Here is a 22,081-nt window from a genome sequence, read left to right on the forward strand (position 1 = left end):
AAGATATTTGACATGGAAAGGAATTTTTAGAATTGCACACTGCCAGTTTCCAAACTCTTACGAAAGCTCTTCATATGAAATGACACTTTCTTGACTTCAGCCAGCTGCCACATGTGGGATTTGATCTCATCCAGTGCAGCCAGAAGGATATTGCACAACAGTAATGAGCGGGTGGGACTGTGTTTTTTGCCTCCCTATCCCCCCTCCTCCATCTCAGTTCCCTAAACATAGCCACTCCAAACCTGAAGATATCTTTTCTACAGTTAAAGACCAGACTTTCCTAACCAGCGTCGTGTGAGAGAAGAATTTTGGCTTCTACACTTTCCTCTGCTTGGGCCTCTCAGGGAGACTAAAAATCTTAGCTCTCCTCCTCATGAGCAAACGCCGCCTTAAGGTAAAGTCCAACTTACAACCGCTACGTAGCGACAGCATGAAAGTGATCGACCACTAATTTAGCAGTACTGTACGCAGACTGGACTGGTTTCCCAGTTAGTGCTACTAATCTATCGAGAAATGCATTTGCCTGTGCACACTGGAGTACAAAGGGGGTGGGTCCATGCTGCGAACACATGCTCCTTTCACTCGGATCCTATTTTAACTGCTCTGTGCTGCCGTCTCCTGCAGTTTCCGTTTTCAAGCAACTTATAACCTACTTAGGAAGGCTGCATAGTTTGAAAAGAAAATTATACAAAATCAGTTGTAATTCCCGGAGACTGCTGGATTTGACTCTGTAAGAGCTGCAATCTAAGTTATCGAGCGGCAGCCAATAGGCCCGACGCATGTAAGGAAGGAGGTGGCTGCAAGATTTTAGGTACTGCCTAAAACTATTAGTGTGTCTTGAACCCGAGTGTGTTGCGTGGAGAAGGTAATCTTCATTAGCAATCAATAATCTGACGATGCTCTTCCTCCTGTCCTCTATAATTAATTGGTCGAAAGCGCAATAGTAAATAGTAAATCAGATTATTTTCTGTTTCCCATAAATTTAATGGTCACCATTACGCGATTTACTCCGGTGTCCAATTCTGCAATAACCCTGTCTACTTTCCACTATGGCAGCACATAATCACTCACGTTTGTCATCCTTTTCAGAGCAACCAATTCATCATTTAGAACAGCTGTCCGGGAGTGTGGAGCCAATGGAGCGCAATTTCTCCAGTTACCAACAAAATCCACAATTAAAATCACGCAATACTACTGCCGATTTTCTCTGTTGCTTGCTGCTGAAAAGCTAAGGGGAGACAGCAACCAGTGTTGCCAGATTTTGCGACAGAAACGAACAACCAGCTCTATGAAAACAAGCCCAAAAGAAGCCCAACTGGCAACCCACAACACTGTGTAAACCTGAGGCCGCTTTTAAACAGTATAGCTCTATAGTAGTATAGCTCACTTCTTTGTTTTGGAGCAGTAAAACCCATGGTGCTTAGCCTCATAGAAGAGGAGGGTGCACAGTTTTTGTGTGTGTGTGTGTTTCTCTGTATCAGCATGTTGAACTAAACCAGCATGGTGAGCACATATTTCACACTTGCAAAATCTGGGGAATGCCTTTGGTACGGCTCCCATTAGAGAGGGGAGGTGAAGGAGCACAGGGGGTGCCTAATCAGCGCCGTTTCTCTGTTAATGATCATTTCATATGCACAGCTGTTAAATACAGAAAATGCGACTAGAGAAATAATTTCGTCACATCGTTTGGGTGCCCACTCTCTTGTGCGGCGCCACTATGCACTGCGTATAGTGCATACCCACTTTTAGCGCCACTGTCTCCCATCGGAGCTCGGATCCATTCTGTAAGTGCGCTCTCTTTCTCCCACTCTTTATTATATTTTTTTTTTTCTATATTTTCCCCGCTTACTGGAGTTCATTCTTGCGCTGCCTCCTCACTCTGGGCTGTTACGAGTGTTTGTTTGGGTGTGCGCCCGGTCAACTTGTTCAGGAGCGATAAACAGGAAACGGGGGCTTGGAAGGGACAAACTGCCTACCACTCCTCTTTTGCTTTATTATAGGGCGCCGAGAGATATTCAAGGAGTTTCACTTGGAAAGAAAGTCAAGCCCAAATAAGCAACTCCACGTTCAAAAACAAGCCCAAACAACCGCAACCCGCGACTCACGAGATTTGCAAGCGACTTTAGAAAAAAAACAAGCCCAAAGTCGCTTATAATAAGCGGACTTGGCAACACTGACATCAACTGATAAATTGTAATTCTTAGTCGGGGGAAGGGGCGGGGGATAATTAGTAGGCTTTTAGTTTGAAAGCCAGTTACGTCCTTTTCATTTTATAAAATTAAGTCGGGGCTTTTATTTTGAAGCTTCCATGGGTTTTCGGTAGGAAGATAACTAGGAAAATTATCAGCGGATTTCGATGAAAAATTCGGGAGTTGCGGGAGGTGTTACAAGTAACAATTGATTAAATTTTGGTGGCGATCCGGATCACCACCGGGATACAATTTATTTTTATTTTTTTAACCATTGTAAGATAGGGACAATATTCACATATTTGTGCTCTCTCGAAAAGTTATGAACTAAAGTTCATTAAACTTTGTAGAAATGTTGCTTAGGGTAACACGAACACACAGTTTCATTTTCACAGTCAAATGTCAGTTTTTTTTAAATCCCCAACTCATCATTGCTGAAATTTTAAATTTTCAAAGTGAATTTTTTCATCTATAGAAATGCAATTTGGTATTCAGGTATAAACAATTAATGTTGAAAATTGTCCTTTTTAAATTAAAATACTGTAATGCAAAGTGAACTACAAACCCTCCACACACAATTCATATCTGGGCAATTTTTATTTATTCATTTATTTTGAGAATGACATCAGGGCACATAAAATATATCCAGACTATAGATGCCATTATCTGTTCATGAGGATCTCATTTTTTTAATATAAACTCAAATAGTACATTTTATGGAAGAAAACCTCATTGACCTTTGGAAAACATTGCTAACCACATCATTATTTTAAAGTAACTTAGTAATTAGTAAAACAATTTTAATGTTTTAATATTGTATCGTTCCACTCTTTAGGTAATACAGTTAAAGATAAGTACTTCATACAACTACATTTCAAGGAAAATAACTCAGTGAAAACACTAATATTAAATGATGTAAGTTTCTTGACCATTACAATGAGGGAGATGTTGATTGCTTTTAAATGTATGATTTATGATTTCATTCTTTATATATATAGTAACTGGTATAAATAACCACCAAGTTCTACTTGTCATGTTTTCCAGTCCCATATTTTTTGGCGTAATCCTGAGTGGAAATGGCTCTCTGCAGCAGTGGTGCTCTGCCAAAGTGTCTTGTGGATCAGTCTGAATAAGGAGGGTGTGAACAAAAATATGGATGCTCCCATTTCAATCCAAGCCTCTTAACATGGTTTTCCCCATGGTTAAGCTCTCTCTTCCTTTGTGGTGTCCTGTAGCCACTGCTTGAGTAAGCCAGCTCAGCAGACTAATGGAACCTCTTTAGGTCACAATCTGACCTTTCAGATTTTTCAGAGATGGTTATTCTTTTGCTCCCATCACCCCCAATCAGCCAGCATTTCTTCTTTTAGTCTCCAGCCTGAAGGGTAGGCCCTTAGTAGTATTCATCCGTACACAGTGGCTCTCTGTTAAGGCGCTGCGCAGGGCGAGTGCTCCTGAAGTAAAGGTAAAGGTGCACAGCTGGAGGGCGAAGATAATATTTCTGGCCAGGGCGGGTGGTCCTGAAGTAAAGGCGGACAGCTGGAGGGTGAAGATGACCTTGCAGTGCAGATTGGGTGGTCCTGAAGTAAAGGTAGAGGCGGAGAGCTGGAGGGCGACGATGATATTGATGTGCAGTGCAGGTGGTCCTGCAGTAAAGGTAGAGGTGCACTGCTGGAGGGCTAAGACGATATTTCTGGCCAGGGCGGGTGGTCCTGAAGGAAAGGTAGAGGCGGACAGCTGGAGGGTGAAGATGACCTTGCAGTGCAGATTGGGTGGTCCTGAAGTAAAGGTAGAGGTGCACAGCTGGAAGACAAGGACAATATTTCTGGCCAGAGCGGGTGGTTCTGAAGTAAAGGCAGTGGCGCTCAACTGGAGGGTGAGGACGATATTGCTGGGCAGGGCATGTGGTCCTGGAGTACGGACAATGACGCCTCACTTGGGTGCCTCCCTCAGCTGGACAATCAGGAGGACATTGCTGGGCAGGTTTGCTAGTATTGGAGGAAGGGCAGTGGGGCTCTGTTGAGGTGCCATGCTCAGATGGAGGGCAAGGAGGACTTTGCTGGGCAGGTTGGCTGGTGTTGGAGGAAGGGCAGTGGGGCTCCATTGAGGTGCCATGCTCAGCTGAAGGCTGAGGATGATTTTCCTGGGCAGGTTTGCTGGTGCTGGAGGAAGGGCAGTGGGGCTCTGTTGAGGTGCCATGCTCAGCTGGAGGGAGAGGAGGACATTGCTGGGCAGGTTGGCTGGGGTTGGAGGGAGGGCAGCGGGGCTCCGTTGAGGTACCATGCTCAGTTGAAGGGTGAGGATGAAATTCCAGGGCAGGTTGGCTGGTGCTGGAGGGAGGGCAGTGGGGCTCTGCTGAGGTACCATGCTCAGTTGAAGGGTGAGGATGATTTTCCTGGGCAGGTTGGCTGGTGCTGGAGGGAGGGCAGTGGGGCTCTGTTGAGGTGCCATGCTCAGCTGGAGGGTGAGGAGGACTTTGCCGGGCAGGTTTGCTGGTGCTGGAGGAAGGGCAGCAGAGCTCCGTTGAGGTACCACGCTCAGTTGGAGGGCGAGGAGGACATTGCCGGGCAGGTTGGCTAGTTCGGGAGCAGGTTTGCTGCAAAGACCCACACAAAGCTGCACGACTATTTGAAGTCACCATCTGACAGATGGCCATCTTCTGAAAGCAGGATTTTACACTGCAAAACAATGAATCAGATCATATGCTAAATTATTTGCTCATCTGAATCTGAACACATTTTCCACATGTGCATGTCCAGTGGAACATTAAAAGAACAAAAAACTGTGAAATATTGTCTCACTGGGAGCTGTAGTGGTACAAGCACGTTATGTGCACCATTTTTGTGAAGTCATGCTCCAGCACTTGACTGGGTGTCATCCGTTTTTCAGGATCAAGCGCAAGCATTCCTTTCAGCATCTCGACAAACATCAGCAGATCGCACATTTCTGCAGCTATATCTGCAAATTTCCGATGACGGATGACCCAGTACTGAAACATTAAGAAGAAAAAAAGGTCACCTAAAAGTTTTGAGTGCTCTTTTTAAAAATATAAACAGAATGGTCAAAAACTGCACCTACATGCTTGAGGTCATCAAGAGATGTCAGCTTTATCCTCCTTTTCTCAGTGAACACAGTCCCTGATTCACTGGCAAACTGTTCAGGTGTCTAAAGACAGGGAACTTATTATTGGACAAACAGGCTAAGATATTTTACAATATGAAAAAAAAAAAGCTAAAAATAAAGTGTTAGAAAATAATTGTGATGTTTATTGTAGTGTTTACTGGCATACGGTATTAACCAGCAATGGTGAAATGGTAGGTACCTTGAGTTTCCACGTGTTGGTGGTGAAGTCTAACTCTAGGTAAAAAAAAGAGGCAGTCCTTAGTCCGCAGTCTAGCAGTTTGCCTGGTGGCTGGCCCTGAGTCTCCACTATATGCCTCATCTGTAAATACATCAGGCCATTTAGTCAAACTGGCAGTCCATGATAGACCAAGTGACAAATTTTATAATATACTGCAGGGATCCTCAAATCCAGGCCTCGAGGTCCAGTGTCCTGCAGGTTTTAGATGTGTCCCTGATCCAACACACCTGAATCAAATGGTGGAATTACCTCCTCGGTATGCAGTTAAATTCTCCAGAGTCTTGCTAATGACTTCTATATTTAACTCAGGTGTGTTGGATCAGGGACACATCTAAAAGCTGCAGGACACCAGATCTTGAGGCCTGGATTTGAGGATCCCTGATATACTGTGTTAATGATCACATCAATAAAGCCTGAAATCAAGTTTTTCAGAAGAAAGGAGAAGCAGATGTCATACTTACCACCTCATATTCATTGCTGCCAGGGTAGAGTAATGAGCCAAGGAACAGATTCGCAGCAATGCAGCCCAGAGACCATACATCTATGGCCTCTGTAAACGGAGCCCCCAGAATAATCTCCGGGGACCTGATGGAGGACAAAGAAAAGACTGAAATTGTCACATCTGTAGTCAATATTGATAATTGGGATAACTGATTTATAATGCAGCTGAGAAACCACTCACAGAAACACTGGAGGTGTGTGTGACTGTGTGAGTATCCAGTACGCCTCTAATACAAAGTTCCACTTTGGTTCCAGGTACTCACCGGTATGAACGGGACTGAATGCGTGAGCCCACTTTGGCAGATGAGACGTCGCAGGCCAGGCTAAAGTCGATCACTTTGACTCTATAAGGCTCCTGCTGATGGTTGACAAGCATCACATTTTCTAACTTGAGGTCTGCATGTATTATTCCTACAGACTTCATATGATTAAGAGCTCTCGCGATCTGAAAGGGAAAAAAAAAAACAGAAACCAAAACAAAGGATACACCATGTGTTAATATTTAATCAGTATCCAGCTTAAAGCCATGTTTTAATGTAGAGAACAATATAGTTAAATACACCTGCTGGACGATGGGTCTAATTGACTTTAGACCAAGTGGCTGGAAATGTCTCTCTTTCATAAGTTCAAAAAGGCTTTTGTCCAAAAGCTCAAACTCGAGATATACATGTTGCCGATTGGTAAGGACTCGGTTAAACTGAACCAAGTTGTATTTGTGAGAGTTATGCATTTTTAACTTCTGCAGGGCAGCCACCTGGAAACATGGGTTACAGATGTGTTTTATGTTAGCCTCAAATACAGATTTTATAGGCATTTCTTCAAATACAATTGTTGGATTAACTGAAAAGCCACATTTTTTGAGTAACAAACTCTATTGAGCAGTTCCTACCTCCATGTTCACCAGCCCATTTCTGAAGTACTCATTTTTCACTATTTTCACGGCTACAGTGTTCATGTCACTCAGCCTGATGCACTTTACAACCACGCCGTAGGTTCCTTCGCCCAGGATAGCTAATAAATGGTAATGTGCGAATCTGGTGAGGGGCCTGCCTGTGGGGGGTAACTTGCTGCCCTGGGCAGAGTGGGGGGCATTTCTGACACCATCAGAGCTGTGAAGAAAATGAGGCAGACTTCAGCTTTGAGTTGTATATTAATACTGTAACAGCATCATCATCAAATCATTCTTTCACTGGTTTCAGCAACTGACATTAAAATTGTGAAACTCTTCATTTCTTACAGTGTAGACAGTAAAGCTTCATGATAACCGCAGGTGAAATTACAGGCAAAAGCAATGCACTATGATCGCAAACAGATCTTTTCCATCTTTTGTCATGAGCTGGATGAACAGAAAGCAAACTATAAATACTTGGCAAGCTGATGTCACTTGAATTATCTCAGAAGTTTCTCCTCAACAGTGACTTTAATATAAAAGTCAAAAGTTCTGCAAAATATGAGTGCATTGAGTTTTCAGTGCTGAAATATGAAAGGTTTGGTGAAACAATTTTCTACATTCCATCATAAGATCACAAGTCACGGGTCTGAAAAGACTTAGATAACTGAATAAGTCTTATAGCTGTTATTAATTTAAACTGCCACAGCCTGGCTCAGACTGAAAAACAAAATAGAGACCAGAGGGGTATACTATGAATTGAAATTAATGGCTTGGTGCGCTGTGTTGAGCTTAAAGTCAGAATTTTCTGTGTCACAAAGTAGCTCTCTCTACCTGGTTAAATCACTGTGATAACTTATGCTGAATTCATAACCTGGTCAGGAGCAGATTATCTTCAGAGTTTCTGTTTAAAATTGGCTGAACGCGCCATGTTTTCACTTATTTTCCTGTTTACATGTTTTAAAGCACAAAGTAGAGTCTCATCTTGGGGAAGGTGTTTTAAATCTGCAGCTTGTTACGCTGTACCCTACTGCCGTCACAAATGAATTCCAGCTGTAAAGTTGCAGCAGTACAAACATTCATTTGCTGATGTAGAAAATGTATAGATGTTTTTGTACTTGGAGAGTTTAAAACTCCAAAGGGAATTCAGTCTTAGGCTTATCAGGGACAGAACAGCAGCAACTTTCTGCAAACCAAATGCAGGCCAAACTGAGCTCAAAACGGCACAAATCATCCGCTGGAGGCAGCTTAGTGACCAAAAGCTCCAAAGAGAACAAGTCAGTGACTTAGTGCTCACTACGGCTGCTTAAATCATCATAGAACATTCTACTCACTACACGTCCCAAACCACACCAACACTGAACCACTGATTGACTGTTTCAAATCAGAGGAGTCAGTTTTTGCCTATCAAGTAAATCAGAGACAGAGCCAAGCTCACTGGGGCCCAGGTGAAGAATATGCAGCTAATCAAGCTATCAATTTTCATATTCTGATATGACATCACCTGCTGTAAATAAACAAAGCATTATAACAGACTGTACTCCAGTTCTCAGTTCCAAAACATGCCTCTGTGACTGTTATACCGATACACATTATACCATTAGATTTTTTTATATGCATTCATCTAAAAGCAGGATTTTACTGTCATTGTTCGTTTTTATCAAATGATTATTTATTAGGACTGCCACTAATGATTATTTTCATAATGGATTTGTGTTCTTATTTTTTTTCTCCATTGATTGATTAATTCTTTTGTCTCAACTCATAATCCAAAGTGGTAAAGGCCTCAGAGCTACACAGTGTGATCAGAATGATCAGTTATCCCATCAGTTATCCCAAATGAACCAACATTTCCTTCTGGCAAAATCCAGATTATAACTTATAAGAAACTCGTTAAATTGCATCGTCTAGGGACACTAGACGATGCAATTTTTGGAGAATTTGCAGTGGCATTGTTGCTACTACCAGACTTGCTGAAAACTGAAAAACCTAAATAGGATGCTTTTATTTTGAAAAGGTGGCACCTTAAAGTATGCTGAAAATCTCCTGTAACTTCTCTAACTTTGTCTCCATTTCTCATCCGTATGTTCTAAAAAGGAAAGTAGTCATTGGCATCCAAATTGTGTGGTAGGCTCTCAGACTTACTATGCAAGAAAAAAAACCTTTCTGTTATAACAATTTTCAAGAGTTGTATTATAAATGAGCATATACAGTGCACTGGCATCTAAAAAGACCTAAAAGGAATAGATTGATCTGTGGCAAATTATTAAACAAGCAACATAAGAAGCAATATTATGTTTGTACATAGGTTTTGGCAGTCAGGCTAGTTGTTTCCACCTTTATATACATCACTGAGACAGAGTTTAAGATTAAAGGCTAGTGGTTGCACTATAACTAACACTATGAGCTGGTATTTTCAATTGAGGTTCATGAAAGTTTGCTGCTTGTGTAATTATAGATGCAGTGAGAATCATGTTCCTCATGCTGCCACATATTGTGACATCTTAAAGCCTTCAACCTGGAAGCAGCGAGAGGACGTTCAAGAAGGTGAGCTGCTATTCTCCTGCTATCCTACTACTCCTTCATGTAAAGAAAACACATTTTGTTAGTGGAATTAACAGTACTTCATGGTCAGGCCTCACGTTTGTTAGACATGTACAAACTGGACTAATTGATAAAGTAGTGATTAGGCTCAGAGGCCCAGGCAAACAGTGCATCTAAAATAACTTAATAAGGCAGTTTATAAGGTTTTTTATTATTTTTATAAACAATCAGATGCCTCTCCAGTGAAAGTCTAATCCTGCTGATGAACTCCATCTCCTCTATGTTGGACTCTAGCTGGTAGTGCTTGTTCTGCTCTGCAGCCTCTGTGAGCTCAGCGCAGACAGACACTACAGATTCTCAACAGAGCTCCAGAGCAGAACATTTAGCTACAGTCCAAAACGGTGGAGTTAGAGGCTGTCCAACTACAGGATGATATCCACTCTTGGGAAGCAGCTGAGTGATTTCCAGTGATCAGACTAGCAAGCCAGCTTGTAGGGAAAACAGGAGCTGGGAAGGTTCCAGGCTAGCTGAGGAGCAGTGACTGAACTTAAGAGCAATGCTGAAATGAGTCAGTAAATACACTTGGGAGGCCATATACCTGAATCATAAAATCTCTGCGTGGAAAACACTGATTCTTTATTATATAAGAGCAAAATATGAATTTTAGAAAAGCTGACTGTTTTCCTTTGTTTTGTTCATTTAAACTGTCATCAATCATTTTGATTTTATTACTCTCAAACTGGTGTCTGAATGTCATGAAACATGTTCTTAAAATTAAAATACATAAGATCACTATTAAATTGAAAAGTGTTTTTGCTTCAGTTTATGACCAGTTTCTTTTGCCTATAATTTGTAAGAAAAATTTAATGTACAGGTCTGCTGTAATAAACTTACTTTTTATAGAAAATATCATTATTTCTGCCATTACTGAATTAAAAAATACATAATGAGATTTACACAAAAATTATACTTTTATGTTCCCCAGTGTAACCACTTAGAATTTTAGCTCATTTCAGCCTCCACTGATAAATAATGGCCATCTTACAGGTATAGCAGAGATGTTTTACTGTGTTACTGGTAATACAAACCAGTTTTACCACTTTTATTGTTACATGTAACTCAAAAAATGCAGGTCCTTCTAAGTCTTTAATGAATGTAAAGCTTCAGTAAAGGCAAACATGTTACAAGAAATATCCAAGTTTTTTAATAAAGCTATGTACATGTTGGTCAGCTAGAGTTTTGAAATTTCATTATAATTTCGAAAGGATGAGCAATTTTACACAAGGAATGACTAAATGAGCCAATACAAATGGCTCCAAAATGGATCCGGGTCAGATTAGCTGGGGCATAAAAGGATGCAAAAAATATCCAGGCCTGATGTGGTCTAAATGATCCTTATTTGTTATGGGTTCATCCTGCTGTGGAAGCAGACTGCAATCTGAACCTGGTTTGTGGATCCATTACAGAACCAATGATATCTCTGGGTTGGATCCGGTCCAGAGCCATTTAGCTATTAAAAATGTGCCTAATACCAGGATTGAAACAAAGTAACAAACTAAACCAAAGTACAGGATCTGTCCTGTGAACAGGCAGTGCTAGTGTATTAAATGCGTAGAATAGTTTTGCTATTACTGCAGTGAGTTCATTTTATCTTTACACTTATTCCCTCTAGAAAAGCTGATATCCTCATTATACAGGAACATAACATCAGCAAGAGTTCATGTTATAATGGCTTTTAAAAATGAGTGATTTGACCTTTCAGATCTAGATAGCTGCAGCTCAGACCTGCTCCACTCACTCTAACTTTAGCACCTCTGAAAGTAGGTCACTAGTGGTCAAGTCGTTGACTGTGTTAGGATATCTGCATCTCCTGCTAACTTAAATAAGTGTGTGTATGTGTGTGTGTGTGTGTGTGTGTGTGTGTGTGTGTGTGTGTGTGTGTGTGTGTGTGTGTGTGTGTGTGTGTGTGTGTGTGTGTGTGTGTAAGCTTTCCAGGATCACTGAGTTTATGAGGACTGCCTCAGCATGAAAGGCTTATTCATATTTCCTCTTTACTGTGTCTCCAGCTTATGTGTGGCCTCTATTTATACACATCACAGTTACGATGAAGTAACACATTGTGTATTCCTGCTTTGGGAAGTGACTTGTTGCTGAAATGAGAATTACAAGAAGATTCCAAGTAGAAGCTTTGTATTGAGTGGGTAGGGATTTCTGTGACCTGTAAGTTTTTGTCAGATTTTAAACCTGTGCTCAAAGTTCTTTGTAATACCTCAAATACTGGTTGTGCTTTAACTATCAGTATTTTAAATTTGCTGCTGCTTTTTCCTGGAATAACCTAGAGAAGGACCTGAAACTGTTAGAACCGGTTACTGTGGCATTTTAAAGGCTCAACGACTGCTCTTGAAGTTGCTCTTGTTCTTGATTGATAAATAAACTCAAAATTTTAATTGAAAACTGCTTAGTGGAACACGCCTTTGTTTTTGTTTTTATTTACATTACCAGGAAATCAATAGGTCACACATTAACAATTTTCTAGCTTTTTATTCTCTTTTTTATTCTCATGAGCTGGTTCCTGAGCTACAGTACAGATGCAAAGTTTCCAAAAATATGTTTATTTCTCACCTGTGTCAGGAGAGAGGAGGAAGAGTAGGACTGTTATTACTTCAGGCAGCCCGGCACTTTGCCAGCCTTTTTTTTTTTTCCCCTTTCTCACATATGAAGCTAGAATTTCACTTTTAGTTTGACTTTAGAACATTGTGTCCACCAAGTCAACCAAGCTCTTTAAACAGGCTTTTACTTTTACTTATTAACAGTTGATTTGCTTCTGATATCTTTCCAACTTGTTTCAAACATAAAATCATTCAGCTGCTACTGAAAAAACACAATTACCATCCCAAACATTCAATGATTACAGAACAATTTGTAAAATATCTTTTTTTTCCCCCTAAAGTACTGGAAAGGGCCATTTCAACTCACTCAATATCTTTGATGAATAGTGATGATATTTTGAATACTTTTTAGTCAGCTTTAGAGTTTACCATGATGACTGCTTAATTTCAGTGCTTTTATATTTGAGGACTGCCTTTGACAGGCGTGCTGTGTCAGAAACGTCGGGGGAGTAGGACTGTTAATCACACAGTGGGGCACTTTGCCATTTTTTCCTTTGTCACAAGTTTGACTTTATAGCATTTTGTTGTTTTTGGCTTCCCGTGATCTGATGAACTCAGAAACTAGAAATTTGACTCCACTAAAGTAAGAAGACTACATTTTGCTAATGCTGACGTGATTTTAGAGTAAAGCTTTCCGCCCTTGTGGAAACATTTTGTTGCTTTAAGAAACACTTGGGCTTGCCGTAGTGGCTGAGTGTTACTGTATTATGTACTCATATAGTTCTTTGACCACAGGGGTGGTGTCACCTGTTGATACACATTGTTCACTATTACAGATGACAGCTTCAAGGTGACCCTGTGGGATACTAGTTAGTCATGGTGTGCACGGTAGATCAAATGATAGATGCTGTCTATGCTGGTTAATTAAGATGATACCAGGGATTCACTGCAATGTCAGTAGATTGTTCAGAGGCATCCTGCTTCTACAGTCTCAATCACAACTGAGACACACATGACTTCAGACACTCGTCTTCCCTGAACCTGTGGGAGTGGTGTTTGTCTGTTTTTACAATAAATGTGCTACGTGTCCTTTTGGTTCTCTAGGAACTTTTGTTGTCTGTAGCTTATTGTGTTGAAGGCAGATAAAATAAACTCTTCGCACAATTTTCTCTCTGTTGCTTTGTCAAAGTGGGACAGGGTACTTATGTACAACTAGAACTAGTTGAATCATAATTTTAGTGTTAAAGCTTTTACTGTTAAAGCTTCCACTCACTTCTAAGGTTACATTTATGCCTTCATCTAAACCCAGAGAGCCTAGATGTGGAGGACATATTTATATCAGACCACAAGGCAGTTGTTTTTAATGGAACTCCTTTTGCCTCCTGTTCTAAAACCTCGCCCTATCACTGTCTCCTGCTAACTTTACTGCAAACAAATTCAGTGATGCTATTGTCAATAATTCTTTTCCTGTTAACACCCCCACCGAATCCTGATGAACCGCCAACCCCCTTTATCTACTTCGTGTAAACAGGAACGCAGAAAGTTGGACTCACCCTCACTACTCTGAAGGATTTTACACTTTTTTTGTATCATGTCATTTGTCCTCAAAGTATGACTCATACCAGAAAATGATTTGACATCAAAATGTGCAACAAAATGTTTCTACTTTAAATAACAACACTAGTTACAAAACACTGATCACTATCCTCGAGTCAAAATAGTTTCTCACCTGGAGTTTTCCACTGTTACAGATCATTCAACCAAATCTTTAACATGATCCTACCTGCTGTTGCTCATTTATTTCTTTTATTTATTCACACTTCCTTCACTTTTGCTATTTTTCCAACTTGTGTTAAACAAAGATTCATTTAGTTGCTACTGAAAAAGCTCAATCACCATCCCAAATTATTAAATGATTAGAGAACAATTTGTAAAATATATTTTTTTTCCCTAAAATACTGGCAAAAGTAAATTCAGCTCATTTAGTATCTTTGATGTATAGTAATATTTTGAATACTTTTCAGTCAGGCTTTAAATATTCCATAGGATATTTTTTATAGAAAGGTACACACATACATGGCTGATACTGAAACTAGGTCTTGTGTAATTAGCTCAAAAAGACTCCTCAGTTATACTACACAGCATAGCCTATTAGGTACAGAAATTGTTGACATGAATTTCTTTTTGAAAAATGCATCACTTCTATTCAGCTTTCAAATAGACTCATCTTTGCCTTACATTTAGGTCTATATATTTTAGGACAATGGCACAGTGACAATGCTGAGCTGGCCAGTGCCCGCTTCCTTCTTTTTAAGAATCTACCAGACTGTTGATTTGGCCACTCCTGGAACTTTTGCTTTCTCTCTGATAGGTTTGTTTTGTTTTTTCAGCCTAATGATGACCTCCTACACTTGCATATACATTGCTTTCAACTTCACATCAACAGTTACCAGTGAATAGCTACGTTTGACACGTGGAACCAACTCCATGCCTATTCTCTCATTATTGCAATTAAATTTCAAGGGAATAAGACTCACGTGGCTATAAAACCATTTTTGAGTCTCTGGTTTGAGTTATTTTTTTAATGCACGTTTCCTGTCTTTTTGACATCGAAGTTAACTGAAGCAGTTGTTTTCTCCCAAATTGCAGACTACCAGTGTCCAAACTCTCACGAGGTGATAATCGTGAATTTCTATTGATTTTCTATCTGTTTCTGTGAATTTCTATCTGTTATTGATTTCAGCAGTTGCCAGGTATGTGAGTTGATCATCGAGTGCAGTTTCAGCCACAAGGTTACGGTATAATAGTAATAGCTAATAGTAATGAACGGGCAGGACTGCGTGTTTGCACCTCTAACTCCTCCTCCATCTCAATGAGTTAAATAGAGAAATCCCAAACCTCCTCACAGCATCTGAAGACCACCAAAGTGGGACACAGAGATTTTGGGTTCTACAGCCTTGTCTGCTTGGGCTTCGCAGTGAAACGGCCAATACCTAAGATCTCCTCCTTTTGCCCCTACGTTAAGGTAAAATACTACTGTTGTAGTTTTATAATTGCTGTGTTGCGACTGCATGAAAGTGATCAAGCACTACTGAATTTCTAACTTAGTAGTACTGTACCCCAGGCTGGAATGATTTCCCGGGTAGTGCTAGAAAGCTTTAGAGAAACACATTTTCCTGTATAAAATTGAGTAAACATGATTAGGAACACCCGGTGGTCTGTGCTGCCGTCCCATGCAGCATCTCTGCGAGCATTCAGAATTTCCTTTTTCATGCACTTGTATCCTACTTTGATTCACACTTATTTCCTAGACAAAAGTTCCTAACGCTCATTATACAGCAGCATTATTAACAAGTGCTATTTAAAGCATTCATGTTATAAAGACTCTTAGCCCTAGAACACTAACATAAGTCTTACATTCACATGGGTGAAAATCACCTGAGGTTAGTGTTCTAGGGTTAAAGAATGAGTAATTTAGATGCAGATAGCTGCAGCTCAGACCAGCATGAACTCACATTTTTCCTAAACAATGTGTAGCGTCTGTTTACACTCATCAGAGTTAAGACGAAGCAAGTTGCAACTGGATTTTGACTTTGACTTATCAAAGCAGTGTGAAAAATATCAGCAACTGTAGCTCTAGTAAATATGGCAGTGTGTATAAAATGGATCAGGAGATAATTAAGAAGAGTACCAGCAGGGGCGGCTGGTGGATGATGGTGGTTGCACAAGATTACCAAAGTACCAAAATGCAATTTAGTGAAGTATCACTATATATATATATATATATATATATATATATATATATATATATATATATATATATATATATATATATTCCAATTTAATTCAAATCTTATATATCATATGACTGTGTGTGTGTGTGTGTTTGTTTAGGTGTGTGTGTGTGTGTGTGTGTGTGTGTGTGTGTGTGTGTGTGTGTGTGTGTGTGTGTGTGTGTGTGTGTGTGTGTTTGTTTAGGTGTGTGTGTGTGTGTGTGTGTGTGTGTAGGTCATTCACTGTCCCTCAGGTGCTGGCGTGTTGATATGTACATATATATACAGTATATCAGGCAGCCAGATATGCCCTGTCTCCTTCTCCTCGGAGAAGGAGATGTTGAAGGATGTTGTTAAGCTCATGGAAATTTGGAATTACAGAGCTGAAGTGGTCAAAGTAAGTGTTCCTAACTTCACTGAATGATCTGCATTTTAGGGGGAAATGTGTCTCACCTGTCAAACAGTGATCACATGTTCTGTGTTCTTGCAGTTGCCATGATTTGTTTGTGTCTCCTTTGTTTGATTGGTCAGTTTATATTCACTTACAGTAGGATCTCTGCTTTCTGTCGCTGGCAAATTAGAGATAGTCTGTAAATTTATAATCTCTGTTTGGGATCAGATGACACTCTAACTTGCTTTGGATTTTAGTTCATTCTTTCCACATAGGCTTCTTTGCATTGTGTTATAATTTGGTTTACTCTGACTGGTGTTTGGAAAGCAGCATTTTTGTTAGACTGGTCAGACTCATCCCTTTGGTTTGGAGGGCTTTAGAATGGAGGGTGTCTTGGGGGCTGGATTTAAGGTTGAATTTAATTGAACTGAATTTAGAGCTCTTAGAGCTTTTTCTTTTTAATTTATTTTCACAGCTGACCAAACTACAACTGTTCTTGTGTTATCTAGAGAGACTTCAAAAGAAAGAAAAATATATAGCTTTGTGTAAAATTTATTTCTAATTATCAAGTGAATTATATGTAAAATACAATAATATGCAACAATAAGTGTGGGAAGGAGGAGAGCAAGTGCTGTTATAGTAAAGCCAGTGAAAAAGTTTGTAAAGTTTGATGGGTCAAGCTTGAACAGTATGCATCTATGGTGTGAATTTGAACATCCTGGGTGAGATAATTCTCAAGTTATGACATTCACAAGATTTTCAGAAAATCCTATGGTTCCTACTCCCCCCTGGTCATTCGATAGTACCAGCCTGTGAAATTTTCCTGGATAGAAGCCTGTCTTCACTCTCATCAAAAAACAAGAGAAAGTGGTGTATTTCCCTGAAAATGTTATTCAAAAAACACAAACAACACAAGCTGTTGGCTATAAATTGCTAATACTGGGTGGTATTAGCAATTTAGTTAGTATTTCCATTAGTATCTACTCAGCGCAGCGCGCGGTTTGAAGGTGTTTCCATTAGTACCAGGTATCAGGTACTTTATTAGTACTCACTCAGCCAGAGTTCCAAGCGATCCAACGTGATCCGAAAATGTGACGCAGAAGAACAGCATGCCACTGATTGGCCAGGGAGTGTCGTCACTAGTTGAGTCATGAGAGCGACTCCTTCACCAGAATCAACTGCGCCATTTTTAAAACCCAACAGCAAGAAAATGGAGGTACGCAAAGCACCGGTTGAATGCCCAGACTGACAGTTTGCAGCGGTAGTTTTGCAACAAGAGAGCCATCTGAAACGCACACACAGCATACATATTATAACCCTATACTGCCCCTAATAGCCCTGAACAGCTGGTTAACGCTGAGTGCTGAGGCAGCTGCTCAAAGGAAATCTGAATTACCGTAATTACGCAAGCGTTTGTCCTATCCAAAAATTCAAAAGGTTTCCAAAAGCTGAGAAACTGCACTTCACAACCAATATAGGGTTATTATGCTAATTGTTGCCGGAAGTACGCAAACAGCAGCACTTTTGAAGTACATTGAGTCGATTATGGCATGTTCGGCGGTATAGAGTAATAATTAACAATGATAACCTTCATCCATTAAAACATTGTACGGGGGACTTATGCATGATGATGATATTAAACTGGCATTAGCTATGTTAGCTTGCCTATATCTCATCCATTGTTGTGTTGTGTTTTGAGCCACATACAGATTACGTCAAGAGACTACTGCCCGTGCTGTTATATCGACTCCACCCACATCGAAACAACAAACAAAACAAGCCCGTGGCAAGTCATGCCAAGTCGAGTCGACCCACGCTGAGTAGATACTAATGGAAATCTGGCATACAACAGCAGTAAATTTAGATCAGAGTAATGAGTAATATCACAAACTAACCACCTCCTATTATCAGTTTTAATTCATTTTTTATATTAATGAATTAATATAAATATGTAACTACGCATACTTGTAAGTCATTTCAAACCGAATTTCTGTTATTACTGCGGCCCCCCTGCAGTACCTTCGTGGCTCACCAGGGGGGCGCGGACCACACTTTGGGAACAACTAATCTAAAACATTCAAGCCTGACAAATATGTAAAATCAGAAAGGGGGCATATACTTTTTCAAGGCACTGTACAAAACTGCACAAAACCAGACATACAAAATGACCCTATACTTTCAAACAGAGAGTGAGATAAAGTGAGCTCAAACTTTCATTATTTACACTGATGCATCAAAAAAAGATTATAAAAAACTTAACACACACATTCACTGAAACTGATCACGAGCTGCAATGATTTAAAACAGATTTATCGTTTTTTAGATCGACCTGGTCCCAAAGTAGAACTGACAATTTTGTTAAGAGAATGAATCGTGCCATGAATATTAAATATCTTGCACGTGTGGTAAATGCGTTTTACTTTCCTTTCTAGAATTTTTGTGTTTACCTACTATATATATAAAATCATTAACTGCAAATTGCGCTACATTTGACAAACTTAAACATTTAAAGTTTACATTTAAAAACGACGTGTCTTATTTCGTGCCTGATGTGGTTGTGAAAACTGCCCCTAAGAATATGTATAAGAACGTTTATTTGTATGAGAGGGGGAGATAGTAACAGGAGTGCGTGACTGGCACGGATTCATGACTCAAAGCTGTGAGCGCGGTGCCAAACCTTTGGCTCTGTCCTGTATCTCTTTACTGTGTCCTCATGCTTATTGTTTAAGGGTGCCGAACGCCACATATTTCTGTCCTTTAGTAATTACTGGTATTTTTTGATTAAATGGAGTCAAACTGAACTGAAGTGAAATGTGTAGCGTCGAAACGAGGGGGAGAACAATCCCGATGCAAGACGTACACGAGAATGCGTTTTGTATCTGGGTTATTCATGCAGCGTGTTTTACATGCAGCCAAGTTCACTTTTACAGCGAGCTGATGTTATTACAAGCCATTAGCCACATTTCTACACAGAGATCGGTCAACAGTGAAAACGTCTTTGCGCACACACAGATGTTTCCTACCTCTCGCGATCGGTGCTATTACACATCATATCGAAATGTTTGTCAAAATGCACTTTACTTTGTTAGTGCCTTAGATTAATATCTGAATCTTAGAATATGTAATATTGTCTTTAAGTGCCTACAGCCTGGCACAGCCTGCAGAAAAGAGCAGAGCGATGTACGCATTTACGCACATGGCTCAGCAACACTATCGTAATTAAACTAGGGACAGCTCGGATCTGACGTTAAATAAAGTTTTGTGCTCTTCACACATTGTACAGTCCCGCTACTACACACAGATTTCAGGTTTATAAGGTGGAATAATTTGTAATAACAGAGTTCTCCTCTGGATAAATCCTGCATCACCAGGACCTGACTCACAGGTCCCGGAGATTTCTAAAACACTAGCGCCACCTGAACAGATTCATTCTCCTCCATTTTCCTCACATTTATCTGATTTGCACTATGTTTTAGCAATGCTGATCATTTTTTAAATGAACTGACTGTGTTTTTGTATATGAATTACTCTGTTAAAATAGATCATGCAAAACTTTCTCCTGCCATCGCGCATTTTTGAGGGAGTCTGGCCTGCTGCCATTGTGTTTGTAATGTTTACTGATTGCTCACATCAAGCCAAAACACCGGCAGGCCTCCGTATTCATGTAACCTCCTGCATACTTCAACTGTTTATCGATTTTGCGTCATACTGAGTCAAGAGAGAGACAAGCATCAGCGAGGCTAATTAAAATGTGCATGAGATGCTTTGTTTAACAGGAATCAGGGAGACAGAGGAGGGAGGCAATGAGATGTCAGGCTTACCTTTGAGGAGCAGCCTCACCCTGGTACCTTATCAACTTCTCTTCCCCTGGTCCGGTGAAGATCCGCTCAGCAGGCAGCTCAGCCATTTCCTTTCCTTTCCTCCGGTACACTAAAACGCACACTTGTCACAGAGTTTGTGATAACTATTTTTGCTCTCAAAAACTAACACTGCAAACTTAATTTTTAAAGTTTCACCTTGTTTGTCCTGATGCTGCGATCCAGCTGTCAAACACTTCTTCCAGGACTGCAGCTGTCTACGCTGGTGACGGTTAAGCTGGGGACGCTTGTTTTACGTAGCTGCAAAGCTAAAGATGCGCCGCCCCTGTCCGAAATTGAGGCTTCATCATTGGGTGCAATTAGCATACACGTCTGTAAACGAGGCCTGCTATATTTCATGCAAATATTTCTTCATAAATAGTTAACATACAGTCAAGCAACTAATTCTGGCTAGTTTTATACGGTAGCAACCTGCGTGCTTAAAAGTTTATCGGCTAACGGCTATCCAAAACAGGAGAGCGGGCCTGCCAAGCTAACGCCACAAAATTTAATACAGTCATAATCCCATACAGAGGACTATGCTTTTTTTTCTTTTTTCTACCAGCTCTGTGGTGCCTCTCATCAAGCTGACAGCAATAAATGTATCCAGCACTGATAGTGGTAGTTATTTCCACTGTGTGCTACATTCGACACATTTCTACATTGTGTCTTGATAAATATTTCAGACTATCAGCAGGAGTCAGCACAGGAAACATGGGGCCTAAAGTGAATTCTTACCTACACTTGTGGTGAGCTGGTAGTTTTAAAACTGAGTAACACAAAATTTTATCATTTTGGTGTTAATTTGAACCAAGTCTGGAATATGTGATCCCATCTCCACATCCTGCATCCAAGGACAGGAAGAAAAGAGGGGAAAATGGATGAATTAAATAAATAATCTGCCCCCCCTCCACGCTAATGCCCTCCACACTTTACTGCATGAATTTTTAGCCCCAGTGCTCAGCAGATCTTTCATGATCTAGCAAAGATAAATGGAAGCTGGTGTCTGTGCAAAGGCTGTCAAAAATAAACCCATTTAGTTTAATTTTTTTTTTCTTTGTCCTGCTCTGTGCTGTCACTGTTCCAAGTAGCACCAAAGTTTTAAGCAATCTGAAGATAGATGTTTAAAAGATGTTTAGAAATATAAACATATTATTTCTGGCTTCCAGTGATGTGATAAACTAATGAGCTTGAAATTTGACTTTACTAAAGTAACTAATGCCAGCCTGAGTTCTCCCAATGCTTAAATGATTTTGGAGTAAAGCCTTGTGGAAACATTTTATTTCTTAAAGAAATATTTGGACCTGATGCAGTGGTTGAGTGTTACTTTTTGGTCCATAAACATGGTGGCACCTATTGGTATACATTGTTCAGTCAATGACAAATTCAAGGTGACTATCTTGTTTATTCAGTGAATAGCACAACATTTTTACATGTGGAGCTAATGTGTGCTGGCTAATTACGATGAAACCAGGATGTTATTGCAAACATAAGCAATCAGATAACACTAATATTAATAGATTGATTATTGCAGGTGGCCTCTGGGAGTAACTAATATTTGCAAGTTGCTTCTCACCAGCTTCGTATCTGCTCCTACTCCAGCTGGTTTGAGTTGCAAACAGGAAAAAAAAAATCTCAGTGCAAGATGCATCAGTAACAAATTTTTAATAATTTATGATTAAATTATTTCAGCTGAGATATAGTTTATAGACCCCCCCCAAATAAACTCCGCATAATTTTCTGAACCTCTCTCAGTTGCTTTGTTAAAGTGTAGCTTATTCCAGCTGTTTAAACATTCACGTACTGTCCTACATCACCCATGTATGTATAACTAGAAAAAGTTGAATCATAACTTTAGTCTGTTAAAGCAGCCACTCATTTCTAAGGTTACATTCTTGTTCTGAGCTAAGTCCAGAGACCCTCGATGTAGAGGACAAATTTATAGCAGACCACAATACAGTTGTTTCAAA

General features: G+C 40.1%; 1 protein-coding gene and 1 pseudogene across 1 annotated transcript; one reads left to right on the top strand and one right to left on the bottom strand.

Annotated features, from left to right (window-relative positions):
• The first annotated feature begins 222 nt into the window (after positions 1–222).
• LOC115791619 (high affinity cationic amino acid transporter 1-like) overlaps positions 223–22,081 on the top strand; it is a 33,794-nt pseudogene continuing 11,935 nt past the window's right edge.
• On the bottom strand, positions 3,580–20,483 carry LOC115791454 (homeodomain-interacting protein kinase 3-like). The gene is made up of 9 exons (XM_030745541.1): positions 20,076–20,483; positions 6,938–7,157; positions 6,611–6,802; positions 6,312–6,493; positions 6,009–6,132; positions 5,509–5,628; positions 5,265–5,351; positions 4,988–5,175; positions 3,580–4,864 (listed from the first exon to the last, which is right to left on the bottom strand). Exons 1-9 carry the CDS (start codon positions 20,159–20,161, stop codon positions 3,580–3,582), a joined length of 2,484 nt encoding a protein of 827 aa, XP_030601401.1. The 5' UTR covers positions 20,162–20,483.

Source organism: Archocentrus centrarchus, chromosome 14 (assembly GCF_007364275.1).
Source record: "Archocentrus centrarchus isolate MPI-CPG fArcCen1 chromosome 14, fArcCen1, whole genome shotgun sequence".
Taxonomy (NCBI): domain Eukaryota; kingdom Metazoa; phylum Chordata; class Actinopteri; order Cichliformes; family Cichlidae; genus Archocentrus; species Archocentrus centrarchus.